The sequence below is a fragment of the Cricetulus griseus genome, chromosome 4, assembly GCF_003668045.3.
Source record: "Cricetulus griseus strain 17A/GY chromosome 4, alternate assembly CriGri-PICRH-1.0, whole genome shotgun sequence".
In the NCBI taxonomy this organism is placed as follows: domain Eukaryota; kingdom Metazoa; phylum Chordata; class Mammalia; order Rodentia; family Cricetidae; genus Cricetulus; species Cricetulus griseus.
Genome location: NC_048597.1, coordinates 167,548,490 through 167,571,465, shown reverse-complemented (window position 1 = coordinate 167,571,465; position 22,976 = coordinate 167,548,490). Strand labels below are relative to the sequence as shown.

The 22,976-nt window shown below is 39.6% G+C and overlaps 1 protein-coding gene across 1 annotated transcript; it reads right to left on the bottom strand.

Annotated features, from left to right (window-relative positions):
* Positions 1-3,930: 3,930 nt before the first annotated feature.
* On the bottom strand, positions 3,931-20,326 carry Rcn2 (reticulocalbin 2). Its single transcript, XM_027415031.2, has 7 exons — positions 20,024-20,326; positions 19,544-19,649; positions 16,731-16,927; positions 8,991-9,104; positions 5,835-5,931; positions 5,251-5,393; positions 3,931-4,761 (listed from the first exon to the last, which is right to left on the bottom strand). The coding sequence occupies exons 1-7, from the start codon at positions 20,270-20,272 to the stop codon at positions 4,609-4,611; spliced, it is 1,059 nt and encodes a 352-aa protein (XP_027270832.1). The 5' UTR covers positions 20,273-20,326; the 3' UTR covers positions 3,931-4,608.
* Positions 20,327-22,976: the final 2,650 nt, after the last annotated feature.

The following is a 22,976-nucleotide window of genomic DNA, read 5'->3' as shown; positions in this document are numbered from 1 at the left end:
AGAAACCAGAGTTCTAAACAAGGCACAGGACTGGGGCATATCCAGTAACCAATGCACAGGCTTAGCACGCTCAAGGTCCTGGGCTCAGTCCTCAACACAAAAACACAGAGTGCAATTTTGCCCCATTTGAACATCTGGTGACTTTCTTTTGTCTGACACGAAGCTGAAGTCTACTGTCACTGACTGAGAGGGGCCAGTGATGTGGCTAGGCAGTCTAACTGTGCACATGATAGCACTTTCCTCTTGCTCCCAACAAAAATTTATTAAGCTCAAAATGTCAACAGTGACAGAGCCGAGAGATCCTTAGCCAGGCTTTCCCACCCTGGCTGCACGTTAGGTCCAGCTAGGCCACCGTGGATCAATTGAATCAGAATCTCTAGGAATGGTGGTGGATGGACCAGTGGTTTGAAAATTTTCCATTGCTTTTATGTGCCTCATGTTTGAGAATCACTCATCAAACCCCACAAACTGGAAAAAAGCCTGCAAGCAACTGAATACAAGGTTCAGCTTCTACCACTAAGAGACACTGAGGGAACTTGCATTCTAGAGAACCACTCAACTCTATCCCATAGGGACATTTGTGTAAGAAAGGAGTATAAAGGGATGGCATACTATAGCAAAGAGGGCCAAGGGAGAAAATAGTGGGAAGAAGCAAGGGTTCCTTGAGTCACATCAAAACCAAGCTTGTTCACAACTCTTCATTCATTTTGCATGGTGTGTGTGTGTGTGTGTGTGTGTGTGTGTGTGTGTGTGTGTGTGTGTGTGTGTGTGTACATGTGAGTGCAGGTATGACTATGTCAAAGCCAAAGGTTGATTTTTTTTTTTTTTTTTTTTTTCTTCAAAGGTTGATTCTTGTTCACCTTATTTTTTTGAGGTCTCTCATTCAACCTGGAGCTTGCTGTTTCAGCTGGATTCATTGCTGGGGCTTATCTAGTGACTGGGATCCATGGTCCAGTGAGTCCCCAGGATCTACCAGTTTGTCTCCTATTGCTGGGGTTACAGGTGATGGGGATCTGAACTCAAGTCTTTGTGTTGGGACAGCAAGCACTTTATATACACCTCTTGCCGTCTGGTTTTCTAAAGAACTCTGGAAAAGGCTGAATAAATACATCATTGTCCTTTGATTTACAAAGCAGGCAAATTCTGGAAATGTGGCATACAGCAGAGCTATATAAAAATAATTCATTTAAAGAGTTTGACTGTAGGCTTGCGTGTTCATAAGCAGGTCTTTCATTTATATGAATGTCCACAGGGGTGCTGTGACATCATGCAGAACAAAGAATACTGTCTGTGCAAGGCTGTCAATAAAGTAGCTTGACCCAGGTTCTTAGCCCTATGGTATTCAGGGTTGTGCACCATGATCACCATATGATTTTATTTTCATCATGATCCACCACCGCCTGGCTATTTTTAAAGACTTGGCCTCTTGATTCCATGTGGTTTCTGGTTCCATGTATGTGAAATGTGTAGAAACAGAAAGTAGATTAGTATTTACCAAGGGATAGGAAAGGTGTGATAAGGTTGATGAATACCTACTCTTCTGTTGGGGTCGATGGGGGGGTGCCCGAGCAGACTCTGTTAGTTCAAGGCCAGCCTGGTTTACAATCCTGTCTCACCCCCCCCCAAAAAAAAAAAAAACCAGTCTGTGTGATAGACTGATATGTCAATTATCACTTTGTAACATTTCCTTAGTACACTGGTCCAATAATTGTCTATTATGTGCTCATCCCTGGGACCTGAAGATGCAACAGTAAAGAGCACAGAACCTCCAGTTCAACTTGTGTTCTGCTTCATCATGAGACAGCTACAATGACTTCTAGCTCAGTTTTTATGCTATTTCTTTTTGCCACAGGACTTTTTGTCTCTACTTTTGGTTTTCTCTGTGTAGCCCTGGCTCTTCTGGCATTTGCTGGCCTTGAACTCAAAGATCCACCTGTCTCTGTCTCTGGAGTGCTGGCATTAAAGGAATGCACCACCACCTCCCCGAAAAACAAAAACAAACAAAAAACCCTTTGAATTTCTGATCTTCTTGCCTGTACCTCCCCAATTTTATGTAGTGCTAGAGATTGAATCCTGTGTTTTGTGCATACTAGACAAGTACTCTACTAAGTGAACTACACCCCTAGACTCCTTAGTGAAGGGACACCGCACTGCAACACCAACTTTAAGGACAATGAAACCATTCCTGACATACTACACAGTTGTGTTACATGAAGTATTTATACATCAAGAGCGAATCAGAATGTATAACAGGGAGTTTGGGTGATAGCATATTAGTGTGGATTGTCATGACTACTCCACTGTAGGGCAGGATGTGGACAGTGAGAGCCATGCCACGTGTATGGGGAAGAAAGGGATTGAGTTTGAGGCCAGCCTGGGTAAACTTTCAAAACAGAAAAATGAAATGAAAAAAAAATTCTGGGGCTGCAGAGATGGCCCAGAGGTTAAGAGCACCGGCTGCTCCTCCAGAGGTCCTGAGTTCAATTCCCAGCAACCACATGGTGGCTCACAACCATCCATAATGAAACATGGTGCCCTCTTCTGGTGCGTAGATATACATGGAAGCAGAATGTTGTATACATAATAAGTAAATAACATCTTTAAAAAAAAAAAAAGAAAAAAATTCTATTTTGTTTTAGTAGAAGATGATTTTTGCATAAATACCTTTAGAAGTTGCTTCCTCAATGCTAAATCTCCACTTAGGATGGTCTGAATCTTGATGTAGTTCAAAAACAGCAAAAACACCCAAATCTCTAATCTAGCATAGTAAACTTTTATTTCTACTGTGGATCCATTTGATCTCTGTATGGCTACTGGGCAACCACAGGCATTTGAGTCTGTGGCTGCACTATTTCCACTGAACCTTCTCCACAGTGCCATGGTAGAGGAAAGGGGTACACAATGACCTAGTTAGGGAGTGACGACTACTATTACACTCAACTGGTTGGAGCCAGTCCCTGCCTACCTATTAAGAGGGCTATCCATACTGAAGGGACAATATTACTTCTTCACTCAGTGGAAGCATTTCTGCTAAGGACTGAAATGAAATTTCTATCTATGACAGGATCTTTAGAGGATCTACTCAGAAAAAGTTTACATGCTGAAAAACAAAGCAGCTATTTTAAACATTGAGGCTGAGAAGTGACAGGTGAATGATGACAATAATTCAATTCTTAAATGGCTATAGCTAGCAATGTTGTAAGTTAAAATAAAAACCATGCACCTCAGCTACGAGGGTAAGAGCTATCATTAAAGGTGAGTTTCCAGTTTGCATCTACATCTGACGTCAGCAAAGGCAGATCAGTAGTAGGTAGTCAACTCTGTCAGAAGAGAGCTGGGGTTTTCTCGAATGCTCAGAAGACCTTGGTGACCTACACTTGGTGTTCTATGAGACAACAGTAGCCTAAAAATAACTTTCTCAACTGACTTTTCACCCCAAAACAAAGGATCTGTAAGTCACAAGTCCAAAAGTTAATTCCTCACTCACTTTTCTCTGCCCTAACAAAGGTATGTTGATTCCTGAGTGTGATTAAAACAATTGTCTGGGTGTGATAAATGGTCAGTAAGGATGGCTGTCAGCCTCCATAATTTTCAGCTGTGTGGCAGAACACTTGCCTGGAATGCCAGAGGGAGGCCCTGGGCTTGATTTCTAACATTTTTAACAAAACAAAACAAAAACATTAGTTTTAGAACCAAAATGCAAAATCACACTCAACATAAGAGCAACTGAAAATGTCTCAGGTGCACATCAATTATAACATAATTCTTTTATTTAAAAAAAAGACAAAATAAGAATATGCACCAAGAATAATTAACAGTTTTGAGAACATTCACTACCTAAATAAAGGAATGAATAATGTATAATACAATGAAACCCATGCTAAATTTAAGGTTTATCTGGAAAAATTAAAAAAAAAAAAACCAAACATGTAAAAAGATAGGACAGTTTATTTTTAATCGGTCAAAAATGAAGTCTGAACAATGTCAATTTCCACTCACCATAATGCTATAGTTATACATTAAATATAATTACTATCTATACATATGCAAAAATATAAAGTTCTATTTCATACGACAAAACCTTTTATAGAAACCATTTTAAAATTAAGTAGAACTTCTCAACATCTATGTGAGGGTAAGTCCTTCTGAAGGTTCCTTAAAGGTTTTAAAATATAACACTAAACCTAAAAACACTGTCCTTTGTCAGTTTCAAAAGTAAATCTACTTAGTACAGAACAAAAACTGGTCGCTTCATCACATGCTACTTAAATACTATTGTTTAGACATGTCAAAGTCCTCCATTTTTTCAAGTATGGAAATAGAACTCAATCATTCCACAACACAGTACTACACAGATGGAGGGAGCACTTAGGAAAGACTGTGTGGTCATATGGCACAATATTAATGTTTTACTCCTTCAATAAATCTTGAAATAAATATCAAGTTTTTGTTTTGTTTTTCTTCTAGAAGGCCAAAATTATAATCTACATTAAGATTTGATATGATAAGACTTAAGAGTGTAAAATACAACATCAATATTTTATCATAATAGTAAAGCTGGTAGCAAACTACAAAAGGACCCATCCTGCACTTGGGCACACTCAGGAGTTAAAGCTCATCATGATAGAAATAGTCATCATGGAGCTGCCTGCCATAATCCGTGGCTTCACTGGTAAGAAACAAGTCTTGGTTTTCCAGAATCTCTTCTTCAGAGAGCTTTTTGTCAGCATTCAAATCCATCTCATCAATTAGATGAAGAGCCTTTAAAATAAACCAAACCAAAAGGTGTCCAGAGTAAGTCTTTTAAATAAAATATTCACACTTTAATATGCTTTCCAAAACCACTTAAGTATAGCAAGAACTCATTAATGTCTAAGTCTCCAAAACAAGCCCCTGTGAATGTGTACTGCTTCTCTTATCGTTCCAATATTTAATCTATACAGGGTTCTGCATCACCACACAGGCTCAGCATAGGGTTAGTACAGGGTATAATCCACTTGAGCCTCCAAAGGTCTGACACAAGCTGTCATCCCATTGACTGTGTCTTAAGATTAGTACACAATACAATCTTACTTCCTTGTCTTCCTGATGAAAGTATTTCATCATTTAATTAGAAACACAACAATATATCCATCTTAATTAATTCCATTTCTTTTTTCTTTGGATGGAGAGTTTCAGCTTCCTTTCCTATCAGTAACACAAAATGTGTGTTAGGAAGTAGGAAAACAGCAATCCTGTAATACTACTTACTTCCTCTTGTGCAATGCCCTGATTATTGGGCACTACCCATGACAACAGCTCTTGAGGATTGAGCCGGCCATCATTATCCTTGTCGTAATCATTCACAAATCTGTCCTTCTCAACAAGTATCCATTCTGGATCTTCATTTGCAGCTTAATAAAAAAGCAAAAACAAAACACGAATATATAAGAGTATCACATGAAACCAGTAAGAAGTGTTGTATATCTCTAAAATAAAGGAAGTGAATTTAAAGTTTACTACAAAAAGAAACCCAAAGAGACTGAACTACTTACCAGAAAAATGCTGAAATAAGAATATGTAAAAATTTCCAAAAGTGATAAATTAGCTAAAAGAACTCAGTCTTTTTTTTTTTTTTTGGGGGGGGGGGAGTTGTTCGAGACAGGGTTTCTCTGTGGCTTTGTTAGTTGTCCTGGAACTCACTTTGTAGACCAGGCTGGTCTCGAACTCACAGAGATCTGCCTGCTTCTGCCTCCCAAGTGCTGGGATCAAAGGCGTGTCATACAGAGCCTCAATAAGCACTCTTTCCTTAATTCCAACCCCCACACTTTCTGCCTTACCCTCAGGCAACTTACTTGGATCTCGCCTGTAATCGCCAAGAAATTCTTCCAAACTAACAAACCCATCACCATTTTTGTCGTGTTCTTCTAAAGCCTCTTGAATGACGAATTCCTATTACATGTTCGTTCAAAGAAAAGAGTAACTGTCACAAACATTTCAATCCCACCATCTTAACCAATTCTATCGCAGAACTTCTACATAAACTATCATTCTGGTTGTTCGTATTTGCAGGAAAATGTTTGTAAATTCTGAAACTCCAAGTACTGAGTGATTTTAAATTTTACATCTTTATTCTCCTGTGTTGTGAAGAATTCTATTTCACTTTCATAAACAGCCTCAGCACCAAACACAGGCTCCTGCTTCTATATAATCTCTTCCCTCTCAAGAAGCCATCTCTGAAAGTCTCATGGGGTCTACTGCTAGACAAAGAACTACAAGACACCAATGACAGCTGAGAGATGGAGAATTAGCCTTTTCCAGGGATGAGCAAGTGCCCTAAAAGTCTCTCTAATATAAAGTGGTCAGACCTGAAACCACACACACACACACACACACACCAAAAATGGACTGCACAGGTTGTACTGATATACTTATGTAGACATATACATATATGTATAACAACCATAACGAAAAAGAAGGCATCAATCTGAGTGTCATGGAGGAGCACGGAAAGAAAGAGTTAGAGCGAGGGGAGTTGGGAAAAAAGGGAGGGGAAAGTAATATACTTTTATTAAAAATGTATGAAAGAATGCCACCTCTGACTACTCCCTTTCCCTCTCCATTAGCTCTTCCTAGTAAGGGCTCTCAAAGAACATGACCTTATACTCCTCAGCACATTGATATGCTCTTTTTCCAGGGTGGAAACAGCTGTGGGATAATCTTTTTTACACTGTGATGTGTCTCTGTCTAAGGTGCCTTCTAATTGGCTTAATAGACGTTGAAAGGCCAAAAGCTAGGCAGGAGAGGATAGGCAGGACTTTCAGGGAGAAAGAGAAGAACTCCAAAAGAATATGAGGCACGGAGGGATGAAGCCAGTGACAGGTGAAGGGAGTTGGACATACAGTATGGAGGGGAAGTAACAGGCCAAGTGGTAGAATGTAGATGAATAAATGGGTTAAATGGGTTATATAAGCGCCTAAGCTAAGGCCAAACTTTCATTAATTAATTAATTAATAAGTCTCTGTGTCATTTGGGGCTGGCTATCCAAACAAAGTCTGACAAAAAGACCAACTACAACTCTTGAGTTCTAAACTCAGTCCCCTTACTACTTGTAAACCTACATCCATTCACCATTCTAAATGCTCCTCACTCATTTCAAGCTCTTACCAAAACCCCATCCTCTACCTGCTTCATATGTGTAGTTTTTCTTTCCCTTAGCTCACTTCTCAGCTCTGGCATCACCCAAGCCTTTGACTCTGACCTTGGGTCCTTTCCTTGTATGTTCTGTGACCTGCACATTCCCAGAGCTTTGCTTTTCTCTCTAATCACCACCCTTCCTAGTCTCAGGTTTCACACTATGATTCTTCATTACCTGCCATGCCCTAAGCTTTTCAATCCAGACTTTGTATCTGAATTGCAATGAAAATATCTTCTCAAATTTCTAATCTGGACAAATCCAAGGGCTTCACCTACATTTGTATGAAGCAACACTGAAGCACACATTATTGTTCTTTTAAAAACCCAATTCCCAGTACCACAAAAACAGAACAAACCTTAGAAATTAAATTCTAACTTGAATTAACAGTAAAAATCACTTAACTGGTCCTGTATCCCTGCCTTTTCCTACACCCAACACCCTTTAGAGAGGGAAAAGGTAATACAAAATAAGCAAGGTAAGTAGGAGTCAAAGAAGCTGCTCTCAATCAGACTCCAGACGATTTTGGAGCTGATGGCAGCACATGAGATGTGTGATCTTCGTCTGGAGCACAACCAATGAGGGCTCCATCTGCCACACTCCTGTGTCAAAGGTATGGCTTTTGTCGCTTTTACACAAGCTGAAAACTTCAGGGTCCTTTCTGTCTCTTAACACTTATTCTGTAAATCAACATTCTTGACATTGCTGTTACAAGGCCTTCAAACTGTTGATGAAATCTATTCTGACCCCTTTCCAGGCTCCTATTACATAATGCCTATTCAACTTCTTTCACCAGCTCTCCCCATCTTCAGCCAACTCTTCCTTGCTCTCTAAAAAGTCAAGGTCCAGTATCGTCTGCCTGCTTTTCCAGAGCTCAATTAGCTTGGCCCAGCTTAGCTTTGGCATTTAAATCCCACCTAGCACTGGTCTTAAACTAGGTCATGTCCTTTGTGCCAAGCAAGAAATGAGAAACTTCACAATGACAAGAAAAGTGGCACAAATGGCACAGCCTTGCCACCAAGCTATGGAGAAAAATGCCTGCTTGTTATTCAAGACTGCAGATTCTGGTCATTACCCACTCAACCAAAAGCTACACCCCCCTCCATAAAACACCCAGGAAATAAAAACCTACAAAGCTGGAGGCTTATGCCATACAACAGACCTCAGTATACATGTATTGTTTTCCTTATTAATACGATAGGAAGTAAGGCTTCTCAAGAACACAGGGGCTCAACCAGTGTTAGAACAATTAAACCATAATCCAATAGTTCAGTGTTAAAGAGTTGACTCATCATTTATTTGTGGTGCTGGAGACTGCAGCCTTGTGCGGGCTACCGAACAATACCCCCAGACCAGTACTTCTTTTAGGTACTCTGGGAATGAGAGGACTTATTATGTATAAAGTCAAAAAAATATCCTACCCTCTGAAAACCGATCAAAATGTGATCCATTTTTCCAGACCAAAAGTTGTGAACTACACAAGAGTTCTACTGATAAGAACATCGAAAGCCTAAGAAGGTCTAAAACCTGAAAGGGATGAGAAAGTCCTTGACGGTAATGGTTATGGCAGAAGAGGTAGCCAGAGGAAGGCTGCTGCACATACACACAGACTAAAAGCAAAACCCTTCACCTTCTCCCTCCCAGCAAACCACCCTGCCATTACAGACACCCTCTCACCACTGCTAATCTTTGTGAAGAGAACATCTGGACATTTTGAATCTGCACGTCTCTAAATTCTGTTTGTTTCACAACTTATTTTTAATAACTTAGCAAGTAGGTTTTAATCACTCAATAAAGCTGTAGAATTGCTCCTTACCGTCATATAATCAACTTCTTCAGGGTGCTCAAATGCAATAAATTCTTCAAGATTCAGACCAGGACCAGAATCCTGGTTAGCTCTTTCAAATCGCTTCTTATCCTTTAAATGAAGCTTCGAGGGAAAAAAAAAATAAAAGGATAAATCTAAGGATCTCAGTACCATATAAGCTTTGAAAAATACACACAATGTGAGATTTAAAGTATATTTCATACATTATCTCCTTTATCTTTATAATAATCTTCTGAAAGTAGGTAGAGCTAATCACAAACATCCATACATGGCAACACAGAGTCAGACGCACCACAGTCAGATAGATCTAGACCTTGATTGTAGCAAGACACTTACTATGGCATTCAGGGCAAACTGCTTAACCTCTTTGGTTTCTTCTTCTATAAAATTTTGACAAAAATCTCTACTAAGAAACTTGTATGACAGCTGCTACTGTGTAACCCAAATAGTAATCCTGAAGTATACTGAATATACAAGTGTTAGCCATGGTGGTGGCATGCCACTTGGAATTTCAGCACTCCAGACACTGAGGCAGGAGGATCAGGACTCTGAGGCCAGCCTGTGCTAAACAGCCAGACCCAATCTCAAAAGAAACAACAACAACAACAACAAAAAACCCAAACAATAAATTAGATTGTTGACAAAGTAATTGAGATTACATGATTTAATAAAAGCCACGGGTATTTAGATCTCATTAATTCAGCCCAGGAATTTTTGGAATAATTCCAAAACAGCAAACTTAAGACAAACGATTATATCTTGGTAGAGCTTTTTAAGATTGTTTCTGGTCCTCTAAATGATTTTTCAAAAATACGTTAATATCACTTAAGAGGCTGAGGCAGGTGAACCTCTAAATTCAAGGTTAGCCTATGAGATCCAGACTAGCCTTGGCTACATTGAAAGACCCTGTTTCAAAAAAGCAAGAAACAAAACCACTCAAACAAACAAAAATGTTTCAAACATGGTCCCTTATTTTGAGAGAGCCCTCCTGTTACACCACCACCTATGGAAGCTGTTCTTAGTAGGCTCTTCATTCTGTGAATTATGTATATCCAGAAATAAATCATCAAAGGTTTAGTAGGGTCTCATTCTGGAGGTTAAACACTTTTTGTTTTCCTTTTTAAAGTATGTTCAAGTACAGAAATGATTCAGCAATTATGGACAACGGTGCTTTTGATATGTTTGAGGATAATTTTGTAATCATCAGCTTTGAAAGCTATCAGTATGTTATTTCTAACATCACACACATTGTACTTTTAATATTTTGGGGAATAACTTTCTATTTTAAAAACTTGGATGTAGTAAACTCTTATCTTTTAAAACATAATTACAAATGTTTTCAGCAATTTTTAATTTTAATTTATGTGTTTTACTATTGTTAATTTCATTTTTCAGAATAGCTTAATCAGAAATTAATTACTTAAACGGTAGGTGTTTCACTGACAGTCAGTGGAAGCCTCACCCCTCCCCTAAAGAATTTGGTTTTTAAACATCTAGACTCTACAAGCCAGCCACATTCTCTCCATTATAACAGGAAAGAAATTGTCTCCAAAAAGCTGCATTTATATTTCAGAACTTTAAATATTTTAGATCAAGTAATTTATGTTTAACATTCAGCTTTAACATGGGGAGAAGTAGAAAAACAAGAATTTCAGTTGCTGTGTAGAGCCAACTAAGTCTTTTTGAATAAATCACTGTTCAAAATACCAAATGTTTTGATTTCCTTATGAAAGAACCCTTCGATCTGGAGCAAAAAAAAAAAAGTCCACGTTTTAGCAGAGTGAGCTAACTCTGGCCAAATTTGCCTATGGAAAGAAAGGCTCTCTTTCAACAGGCTGAAGGAGGGAGGGAGGGAGGGAGGGAAGAAACAGGAAGGAGGGGGAAAGGAAAAGCGTTTGGGGGTGTGTCATTTCACCACCATTTAATTGCAATTAACAGTGCCAACTGCTGGGCATACTTGTAATCCCAGCACTTGGGAGGTTGAGGTAGGAGGATCACAAGATTGAGGACAGCCTGGGCTACACAGCAAGATTATATCTTCTGAGGTTGGAAAGATGGCTCAGTGGTTAAAAGCACTGGCTGCTCTTCTTCTAGAGAACAGAGGTTTGAGTCCCAGTACTCACAGGATAGCTCACAACCTTCTGTAACTCCAGTTCCCAGGGAATTCAATGCCCTCTTCTGGTCTCTGAGGGCATCAAACATGCACACTGTACATAGACATACATGTAAGCAAAATACCCATAAGCATAAATAAAAATTTTTAAAAAATTTAAGTCTCTTAAAAATGCCTCATATTAAAGAAGTCAATGCATATTTTTGAATTGTAAATTAGAAGACAATAATGAAAGTTTCATAAATTTAGACATTCCTATCTTCTTCTTATAAATGTCTCAAAGTCTACTAGAACAGCGGTTCTAAACCTGTGGGTTGTGACCCTTTGGCCAAACAACTGACCCTTTCACAGGAGTCACAAATCAGATATCCTGAATATCAGATACTTACATCACAAGTCATAACAGTAGCAAAACTACAGCTATGAAGTATCAATGAGATAATTTTATGATTGGGGATCACCATAACATGAGGAACTAATACAGATAAAGGGTCATAACATTAGGAAGGTTGAGAACCACCGTACTAGAAGACAAATATAGTGATAAAAAGAAAATCATATTAATAACTTATTTTATGCAGAAATTTGTGAAGAATAAAATTGCAATCTTTTGGGAAAAATATATTTCACATGAGGGAAAATATACTCGAAGATCGTAGAATAAGGTCTAGGTCCACACGATTAGCATGCAATGATCATATCTTACATAAATAAATGTAGCTTAGGAGGATGTTTTTAACAGTTGACTGTAGAAGCTAGAATACCGACCTTTTGCCAGGCAGCTCCCCAAACTTAATTACCCTGCTTAACTTGTGTTCCTCACACTATTCAGAAAAACTTCAGATATTTCACAATGTGAAAAGGTAATTATTTTGTTGTCTATATTCATATGGAAACTTATCAAAAATAAGAAATAAGTACAAATTGATTTTAGTTAATTTTCTGCTAGATTTCAATATAGACATTTTATTTTGTTCAGATACCTGCTTTTTATGACCACCTTATCCTTGTCTAATTTTTAGTTTGTAACTTTGAAACTGACTTGGGCTTCATCTTTTATAGTTTATTTTTTGAGGCAAGGTCTCACTGTGTAGCCTTAGATGGCCTGGAACTCACAAGGATCCGCCTGCCTCTGCCTCATTGAGTGTTGGAATTAAAGACATGTGCCACCATGCCCAGATTCTTTATATTTTGAAGAATAATGCACACTCTTCTCTCTGGGTTTATCTTTATATTCCACACCAATTTTGGGGAGGTTATAATTATCAAATCATATTCTTGGTCAAATAATAGCCAATAGGGTGCCTATTGATAAGAGTTCATTTGGGGCTATATCATTTCCATTAGGATACAAAGATCCATCCAAATCATTCTTTAAAAAACTGTATTTACTAACATATATTTATTTTTATGTGTGTGTGAGTTTATGTGTACCACATTAGTACTAGAGCCCTCAGAGGCCAGAAGAGGTCACTCAATCAATCACCTGGAACTGGAATTACAAAAGTATGTAGATGCTGGGACCTGAACTCAGGTCCTCTGAAAAAGTAGTCAGTGCTCTTAATTTCTGAGCCATCTCTCCAGGCGCTTAATTCACTCTGAAAAGACAGTCTTACAGTGACATGTAATGAACACTTGATGGGAGTATAGCATTTGAACAAGATACTCTTCAAAATGAAGACACTACCATGCCTTACATAAAATTCCTTCCCAAGAATACTGAAACACATATACTTTCTGTGTGTGTTCATGTATGCAGGTACTTGTGCACATGGATACACATTTTTATTGGAACAGTAATTCTTTGGAGTGGTAAAAAGTTGGGAAGGAATGAAATAGGTAACAGGTAGGAAATTACAACTTAACTAGTAGTTTTAAAATATTGTATTCGCCATCTCTGTTATTCCCTGGCAGGAAGGTCAGAGCAGCATATCATGGTTTTTTTAGAAAAGTCCCAGAATTCTGATGGAGCTTAAGAGAACCTTGATTCAATCTCAGCATCTTTGGTTTTCTCTTTAGCACTATCAAGGATAAAAAGATTGACTTACATTCCCTTTAGGCTGCTGGAAATAAAAATTCAAACAAGAAAAAGGGAAACAAAAAGTGTATCTTCCTCCTACAAATTAAATCCTAACTAATTAAAGCTGATGTAGCTAACAAATGCCTAAATACTTTATTAACATTATGTGTATGGGTGTTTTGTTTACATGTATGTCTATATACCACATATATATATACCCACAGAGGCCAGAATAGGGCATCAGATCCCTGTGACTGCAGTTACAGAGGTGGATGTGAGCCACCATGTGGGTGCTGGAAATTGAACCTGAGTACTCTGAAAGAGCAATAAGTGATCTTAATAACTAAGCCATCACTTAACTCTTCATTACATTTTAAAACATTATTTATTTATATTGGAAGGTAGTGCTGGTGTTACAGCACATATGTAGAGATCAGAGAACAACTTGTGGCAGTCAGTTCTCTTCATCCACCATGTGGGTCTTGGAGTTTAAACTCAGGTCCTAAGTCTTGGTTGGCAGTAAGCACCATTACCTACTGAGCCATCTCACTGGCCCAAGACAATCCTGCCTCAAACTTGAAATCTTCTTGATTCCACCTCCCAAGTACTGACTGATTCTTTTACAATATTCCTTCAACTGGAAATTAACTGCTCATCATTCCAACTGCACTGCATATCGTTTCTCCATATTAGCATTATACTCAATGGGGATTATCCAAATTTTAGAGAGGAGGAAATTGAGGCAAGGGAGGTTTAGCAACTGTTAAGTGGTAGAGCTGGATTTGAAGCCAGGCAGGAACCCTTAACCTGCACATTGATGACATATGGACAGCTTAAGAGTAATTGTTGGGCCAGGAGTGGTGGTACACTTCTTTAATCCAGGCACTCAGAAGCACAGACAGGTGGACGTCTGTGAGTTGGAGGAAGAGTGGTGTACATGGAGAGTTCTAGACCAGTAAGACACTGTTTAAAAACAAACAAAAGCAAAACAAAACAAAAAAACCCAAAAACAAACAAAAGGAAAATAATCATTAGCAGAAAAATAAGAAGCTGGTAGTCTATATAGTTCACCTGGCCAGTGCAATTCTAAAATAAAACCATGTATAATGAATTATAACTGATGACCATTAGGGTACATATGCAAATAAAGCAGAAAGGCTCAAGTGTTTTGTTTTGTTTTTTTAATACTTTATTTAATGAGCATTGGTGTAAGGATACCAGGTCCCCTGGAACTAACCAGTTACCGACAGCCAACTGCTCTTAACCACTGAGCCATCTCTCCAGCCCCCTCAACTTGGTTTTGGGACATATCATTTACAACAAAGTATTTGCTTTTATTTTTTTCTATATAACTAAAAATCTTTTAAAATGCTTTTGGAATATTAATTTCTCAAGCATAGTCCTTTGTATTGATATACGTTTGGTTTACCAGACTTCCTTGAAGTCTTGAAAGGTTCTTAATAAAAATAGATCTTCTCATTTCTGTTTAAGCTGTTTATTTGCTTTAAAAAAAAATTAAAACTCAGCCAGCTGTAGTGACATACCACACACCTTTAATCCCAGCACTTGGGAGGCAGAAGCAGGTGGATGTTGTAAGTTGGAGGCAGCCTGGTCTAGAGTGAGCTCCAGGACAGCCAGAAATACTGAGAAACCCTGACTCAAAAAACAAAAACAAAAAAATTAAAACTCAACGCTCAAAAAGACTGTAAAACTACTGGATCTTTAGAACTGAGTTATAATACATAATGTAGCACTATGGAAAATTACAGTGCAGTACCTTCAAAAACCTAAAAACAGAGGTATCCAACGATCTTATTTGTGGGAATGTATCCAAGATACTCAAAAGCAAGATCTGAACAGGAGATTTGCACACCACACTCATTACAGGGCTCAAATGAAAGTAAAGGAGGACATGAGGCTGGGAAGAGACCAGATGAGGTGAGAATTAGAGGGAGTTGGAGAGAAGTGATGATAGGTGGATGTGATCAAAATACATTGTTTAAATGAACGAAAATTCCAAAGAATCAAAAAAATTTCAAGAAGACAAACAAACATGGCACACACACAACACACTATATAATATTTGGACTTTTTTGTTTTGTTTTTGTTTCCCTGTGTAGCTCTGGCTGTTCTAGAACTCGATTTGGAGACCAGGCTGGCCTCAAACTCAATTAAGTACTGGATTGAAGTTGTGCACCACTACTACCTGACAGATACTTGGTCTTTTTAGAATATGTCCTTTCTAGGTTGAAAATTTTGGCCCATGCTAAAACACAGATACACTTTGAGGACATTATGTTAAGTGAAATAAGGTGGTCATGAAAGACAAACATGATCCTCTATACATGAAGTACCTGGGACAGGCAAATTTATTGTAGATGGTGGGAGTAGAAACAGGGGATTACTTTTTAATGAGTACATTGGGTACAGAATTCAGTTTTGCAAAATAATAAGAGTTTGCCCAAATGGTTGAACAACAGGATGAATATAATCAACACTATTGATTTAAAACTCTTTAAAATGGTTGAAATGGGCATGAGATATAGCTCATTATGGAGTGCTTGTCTAGCATGCACAAAGCCCTGGTGGTTCAAACACTAATACATTTTAAAAAATGTAAAAATGGGAAATGTAAAGGGAGATGGCTCAGTGGGTAAAGGGCTTGACATGAAAGTGTGAGGACCTGGGTTCAGGTTCCCAGAACCCACATAAAGCAGGACATAATGGTCTGTAATCCCTGCACTTCTACAGCACAATTGAGGTGGAGACAATGCAACTTAAGGAGCTCGAGAGCCAGCTACCCTGGAATATGCAGCCGTGAACAAGAGACCCTGTCTCAAACAAAGTGCAAGGTGAAGACTGACACCCTTTTAAATGTGCCAGTCTCTGACCGCCACAAGTGCCCAAATAGGAATATACACACAGCAAAAATAAATAAGATAATGGAAAATGTTATATTTTGCTACAATTACATTTTTATTTCATAAAAATGGAAGACAGGATGTGGTGCTCCACCAGCAGCCTGTAGGCAGTTATTTGAACTTAGGTCAGACTATACCTGCAGCATCTTGTCTGTCTGCACCCAGAGATCTTACTACTCCAAGGGAAAAGTCACTGTGTTCAGTGTTGCGACACCTGGAAGTGCTGTGACTTCCCACCCATAGCATCTAAACAGCTTTCTACCACTGATCTGCTGGAGCTGGCCATTCAGTGAAATACCTCATGTGTTTGCATAGTTTCCCCCATTTTAGGATGGGATATGCTATAAAATATGTAAATATGATATAAAGCTGATGGTTCAATTATTTTAAAATGAAACACAGTGATACATATTAGACTCACCAAAATGCACATTAGGAACAGCTCTGGAAATGAAGACAAATTAGTGAAAAGGGAAACAGATGCAGGGATAACTTAGGCTCAGAGTTAAGAGTCATACATCTGGCTAAAAAAGAAACCATCAAAGTAACCACTGAATTGGAGCTGCTGGCTGCCCAGTGAACAAGGCCACAGTTTAGGACCTCAGGCCTGTTTGTGCTCACTCAAACAAGAGGACAGAGACAGGCTGTGACCAAAGGGACCAGCTTAGACCCACCTGCCTAAAAGACTCCTCTTCCGTGTCATCCAGAGCAGTGTTCTCATCAAAGTCAATCACGCGGTCGTACATCTGGATGTTGTATTCATCCCAGGTCACAGTACCATCATTGTTCTTATCATATTCCACAAACTGCTGTTTGGCTTCTTGCATAGCATAATGCTTAAAAGACATCTGAATCCACTGACTGAGTTCATCTGTGAGAATTTCCCACAACACAACATGTTCACAAGAATTCTGATCTGAGTTAAGATTTCTTAACTTTTTTTAAAGAAGTAACTGCAGTGTTTGCAAAACCTGAAAACTGGCCTAATAGTACTGATAAAAATGAGGTGGGGAGAGCTGTAAGAGTCCCAGGATGTTGGAATTCCCATGTCTCTTAAGCACAGGTATTTAAATGGCTATTTACTATGTATTAGAGAAAAAGTTTATTTATATTATAAAGGGGTCAAGTTTTTCTTTAACTTCTAAGTTGAACCAAAATTATGTATGAGTATATATATTTACTGTGTGCTTTATTTTTTGAGGACAAGGTTTTGCTATGTCGCCAGATTGGCCTAGAATTCACTACATGGACCAGGCTGGCCTCAAACTCAGAGATCCCATCTCTGCTTTCCAAGTGTTGGGATTAAATACAGTTGGGTGCCACGACACCTTAACAAGGTATGTTAGTAGGCATGGCTTAAATTGTGAACAGGTATTCAAGTTCTGCCCAAAGCAGAGAAATGCTGTTATAGTGTAGTTCCTTTAAATGTCACAGTCTGTAGGAGAAATTTTTACAAAGTAGCAATGATATTCCCTGCCTTTCTTGCATAACTGCCTGAATTATCTTGGTACATGAAGGAATGGGGAACAACTTCTTAAATTTCAAATGCTTATCCTCAGATAAATTTTTAAAAATTTCTTCACAGAGGCAATTATCACACTGCATCATAGAAAATAGGTAAGGTCGACACAATGAATATTTGCAGGCAAAGCATGAGTGGATACCAGTAGGTTTGAAGACTAGTCTCTGCTGGTTTGTAAGGGCTCAGGTACATAGACATGCAATGATTTCTACTTCCCACCCCGAAACCCTAATAACTATTATGCAACCACACAATGAACAAACTTATAATCACCATTATTTTAGTTAATGAAACTGAGGTTCAGAAAGGCCCAAGGTTTCATAGCTAAGAGTCAAGATTCTAACCACTTTTGGCTTCAAAGCTTTGACTATGGTGTTTCGTTATCACTTAAAAACTTCTATATACGGGGCTGGAGAGATGGCTTAGAGGTTAATAGCACTGAATGCTCTTCCAGAGGTCCCGAGTTCAATTCCCAGCAACCATATGGTGGCTTACAACCATCCGTTATGAGATCTGGTGCCCTCTTCTGGTGTGCAGACATACATAGAAGCAGAATGTTGTATACATAATAAATAAATAAATAAATCTAAAACAAACTTCTATATATATATTCTTTTAAAGATGTGGGTTTCTCTCTCTCCCTGTTGCCCAAGCTGGCCTCAACTCCTTGGTTCAAGATTGCCCCTGGGTCTTTGGGCCCAGCTTCAGAGACTCCTAGTCCTGGTCATCAAACCAACAAAGTTCTTCTCTTAAAGGCCCTCCAATGGCTTGTGTGCTTCCTTAAGCACCACAGTCTTTCTTCTGCTTTAAGGGATTTAGTGTAGCACAGTAGAAAACAGAAGGTAACAGGGACAGCACTTGGGCACACATTTCAGCTTGCCCTAAGAGGGAGCTGACCTTTCAAGTCCTTGTTTTCTCACCTGTAAAACGAAGACCCAGACTATTTAAACATATATAGATCCCAACGGGTACTACAGTGCTTCCAGATCAACTCCATTCTTCTACTCCAGTGTAACCAAAGACAGACCAATTAGAGGCTTCATCATTGTCTATCTAACAGGGACAAACCTGAGGGTATGAATGGGACTAATTTACCAACAACACACACTATAATTCTCTCTTCAGTAATGTCATTATCTGGATGCTAAACAAAACGTTTAAATGGGAGACACCACAGACACCTTGCTATCACAATAACAAATTTCTGAACTTTCAAAGGATCAACCTGGAACACTGACAAGATTCACTTGAAACAAATGGGGGGGCTATTGCTAGCAATTTATTTAGAACATTCTTTTAATAGTTTGTATGTTCCATTTCTGCCTAACAATCTATCTAAGAGCACTCTTTTGTTTTTTTTTGAACTGAGGATATTAAAAACTGAATTAAGACTAAGATAGTTGAATTCTACTCCTGGGTTTGTCATTTATTTGAAAATAGGTTTTCCTCTCGGTACCTCAGACTCTTCACCTCTGTGAAGAGTGGTGGATGGTTGTAAGCCCCCATCAGCACCAACATTTTTTATGTTGCAATAAATATAATTCACGTGCAATAGGATGCTTTCTATTTGCTTAATGTTATAATAAACTAATAAAAGCAGATCCTTAAAATTCTACATACCAAAGGAGCACCATATCATGTGATGTCTTAAGGATTTGGGCAAACGGCTCTAAAGTGAATCATACTATGGGCAGTGAGAAAAGTGATGTGAGAAAGAGCAAGTCTCAAGGTATGACTTGCAAACTTATCCTATTATGGTAAGTGATGTTTACATACCATTGGAGAAAGCACTGATTTTACTCGGTAGCCTAATTTCCAGGTATAAGACCTATTTCCCATATCACAGTACTTGTAGTTTGTTGGAACACTAGCAATCTACATTCAATAGACAACACTGTTTTTAAATGTACATTAATCTCCTACAAAGGGCACTCTCCATTGTTGGTGGTGCAAGACAGTCCTTACTTTCAGTGAGAAAACCATCCGAGTCCGAGTCAATTTTCTTTATGATCGACTGCAGTCGTCTTTGCTGCTCTTCGTGACCAAGTTTAACATACTCATCGACGTCTTCCTTTGGGGGAGGGAAATCATACATAGGAGAATCAAGCACTACAATCAGTGGGGTATAATGGTGGAGGAGGGAAAGAGGGCTACCACATGCCTCATTTGCCCCAGAGGTTTTCAGGATGACCCACGCTTTCTCTTCAATATGTCCCCCTACCACCTGAAGTGACCCTAGCTTTAGCTCCAGGCATAGAAAGGATCTAGCCCTGGAGCTGCAACAGTTCCCCCAGCTTTACAGGCCTCAGGGTCTCCGAGAGCGCAAGCGGAGCCCCGCCCGGCCCCCATTGTCAGGCCGCCCCAGCCAAGGCCTCGCCTGGTCGCTCTGCTTTGTCACACAGGACAAAGCCCGTGGCGGTGCGGAACCTTGCCTGGCATCCTCACCTGGACGCCCAGCAGCGCCTCGCGGTCGTAGTCCGCCCGGTGCTCGCCCTGCGGGTAATGCAGCTCCTCCGCCTTGCTGGCGCCGGCCACCGCGGCGTACAGCAGCAGCAGCCCCAGCACCGCGGACCTTGGGCCCAGCCGCATCGCGCCCGCTCGGCGAGGACGCGGAAAACCGCGAGGAAGAAGGCAGGAGGAGCCCGGGCTTGGCAGCCTTGCTTCACCAGCGGCCACAGAGGGGCGGCGCTGCATGTGGGGGGGCGGGGGGGGCGGCGGCAGCGGTGGAGGCCCGGCTCCCACTGTCCCTGCCCGAAGCCTGGCGACTACTGCGTTGCGGAGGCCCGCCAGGCCCAATCTTATACGGCTGCGTGGGCGGGGGCGGGCCCGGAGCTCCGTGCCTGTCGCTGATTGGGCCATGCTGCCCTGGAGGCGGGTCCTTGCTCAGCGCCTCCTACTAGAACAAGCAGGCAAGCCAGCTTGCGGGGGGCCGCGAGACCCTCGCGGGCCTCGTCTCCTTTTCCGCCATACCCTCGGGAATATAACCCCAATTCTCTAGCACTTTGTCTTTTCCTTTCAGTCTTGTTCCTGGCGGGAAACTCCCTGACCACTCCACGCGTCCCTCCTGGCTTCCATCTGTGAGAGAGCCTGCAGATTTTGGTGAAAAACAATACAGTATTGTATCTCGAAAAATCTTTGCCCCAGAAACAGACCGGCAGTATCCATTTCCCAGGATTTAGTGTGTCTTATTTAATTTAGCCACAGCAGGAAGTACAGTATCAAGAATTGCAGCCAGATGTTTGCATCTGATGTTCAATTCATATGACCTGGTTAAATTATTTGGGTCCTTAAGAACCTGTTGGCACTTTTATAAAATAGACAACACTTTTTCCTTCCTTCCTTCTTTTTTTTTTTAAAGAGACTTTTAAATAGTTGTGAAGAGCGAATTAAAAGATGTAATGCCTTTAGAACAGTAACTGGTAAATATTTGTGAAGTATTCCATAAATTTCATCCAAGGGAGAAGAAAAAAAAAGGCGAGTTGTACAGAAAAATAGCTCACTGAGTGGTTTTATGGATGAATGCATGCACACGTCGTTATTTTGTTTTTTGTTTTCATGCCTGCTTCAGGTCTGTGTAGTTTCTCCACGTCAGCCTTTGCATGGTAAACCCAGAGACGTTGTAATTTGAACTGTTTTGTTTACTGATTGTCCTGTCTAGATTAAGATCTTTTCAAAGGAGGGAAAGGGTTGTTGGGTTTTTTGTTGTTGTTGTTTTTTGTTTTTTTGTTTTTTTTTTTTGGGTTTTTTGGGGGGTAGGGGAGGGGGTTGTCTTTCACTTCTCACAGGCTCTGGATTGGGAGCAGGAATCCTGTTCCAAACTGAAAACGCAGTGGGCATGAATTACAAAAGTTTCTTGGGTCAGACTGGAATTTTATGTTTAGTCAGAGATCAGTCAAAGGTTTAAGAGCAAAGATAAATACCAGTGTAGAACAGCATTTTAAATATCAGGGTGTAAAGACAGTCAACACTTCATAGTCAACTTCATTAAAGGAATAAAAACTTCATTACTGGGTCATATTATGTTTTATTTCAGTTCTGGGTTTTGAGGTAGTCTGTGAAAAATAAATAATCCCATTTAATGAAAGGAACTTTGGGTGGATTATTCTCAAGTAAAAGGTAAATTCTCAGAGCTTCTGATCCAATTCAATCACAATGGATTGGATACAAAGTTATTAGAGAAGTTCTTTTAAACTCAAGGACTCCCCAGATGGAGACGTGGGGGCAAAGGAAAGCTAATGGGATTTAAAATGGCTGTGAAGTACCAGTACAAACAAACATCAGAAGTACTTTTTTCTTCCTTATGTAGGAAAGTCTAACTTAATTCAGGAGACTATATTTTGAGATCTTTGGGCGTTAAATGTCTCCTCACAGGGTTCAGGATGGTGTTTATTCCCAAAGCCTATGCTTCGTAAGCTCTATGGCTGTGGGCATTCGTGGATGGAAACTCTGGAGCTAGGCTTTCATTTGGAGTTTCAAAAGGATCCAGATGGAGGAGACATTTAAAGACTCCTGAAGGGCTCCCAGGCAATTCTTCACCTCTTAGATCCATAAATCCATGTTTTTGAGGAGTGTTTGGAAACAGACTATAGTAAAAATGTACATTCAAGAGAAGTCAAACTAATCTTTTGTCATTTGCATATAATTAGTTGTCTTTACAGAAAAATAAATTTCAAGTAATTAGCCTGTGAAAGAACATGAAAACACAGAAATCAATTTTAAATTTTCTTTTAGTTACATTTTATTAGAACATTTATATTATATAAATTACACAAATATTAAGGATATAACTCAATGAATTTTTTAAAAGATAGTAAGTCAAGCTGCACTTTGAACTCATGGCAATTCTCCTGTCTCTGCCTCTCAAGTGCTGGAATTTAGTCATCATACCTGGTAATTCAATAATTTCTTTTTGAGGTCTATGTACACTTGTGAAATCTGCCCAACACTCTGAGTCTCCCTCTTCCCAAGCTAGCTGGAGGCTGGAGAAGGAGTTTCTCTTGAGGAACCATCAAGTTCAAGACCAGCCTGGACAACACAGAGAAGTCTCATTTGGTAGGAGAGTAGAAAGAGATGGAGTATGTACAGTTCTGGCCTGTTTCATCATGGATATATGGTCTCTGTTCTTGAACTTTATACAGATGGCATCATACAACATTGAAAGTTGCCTTGCTAGCAAGTGGTATGGTGCCATAGAAAGATCATAGACAAAAGAGGCCAATGAATCTGAAAGAGCAGGGAGGGGTGTGTGAGCCGGTTTGAATAGAGGAAAGGGAAAGGAGAAATGCAATTACTTTACAATCTCAAGAATAAAATATCACAGACAACTTTGGAATCAAACCCAAACATTCACTCTCTAGCTCAACCACTATATAACCTCGAATAAATGAATTCACTTAAA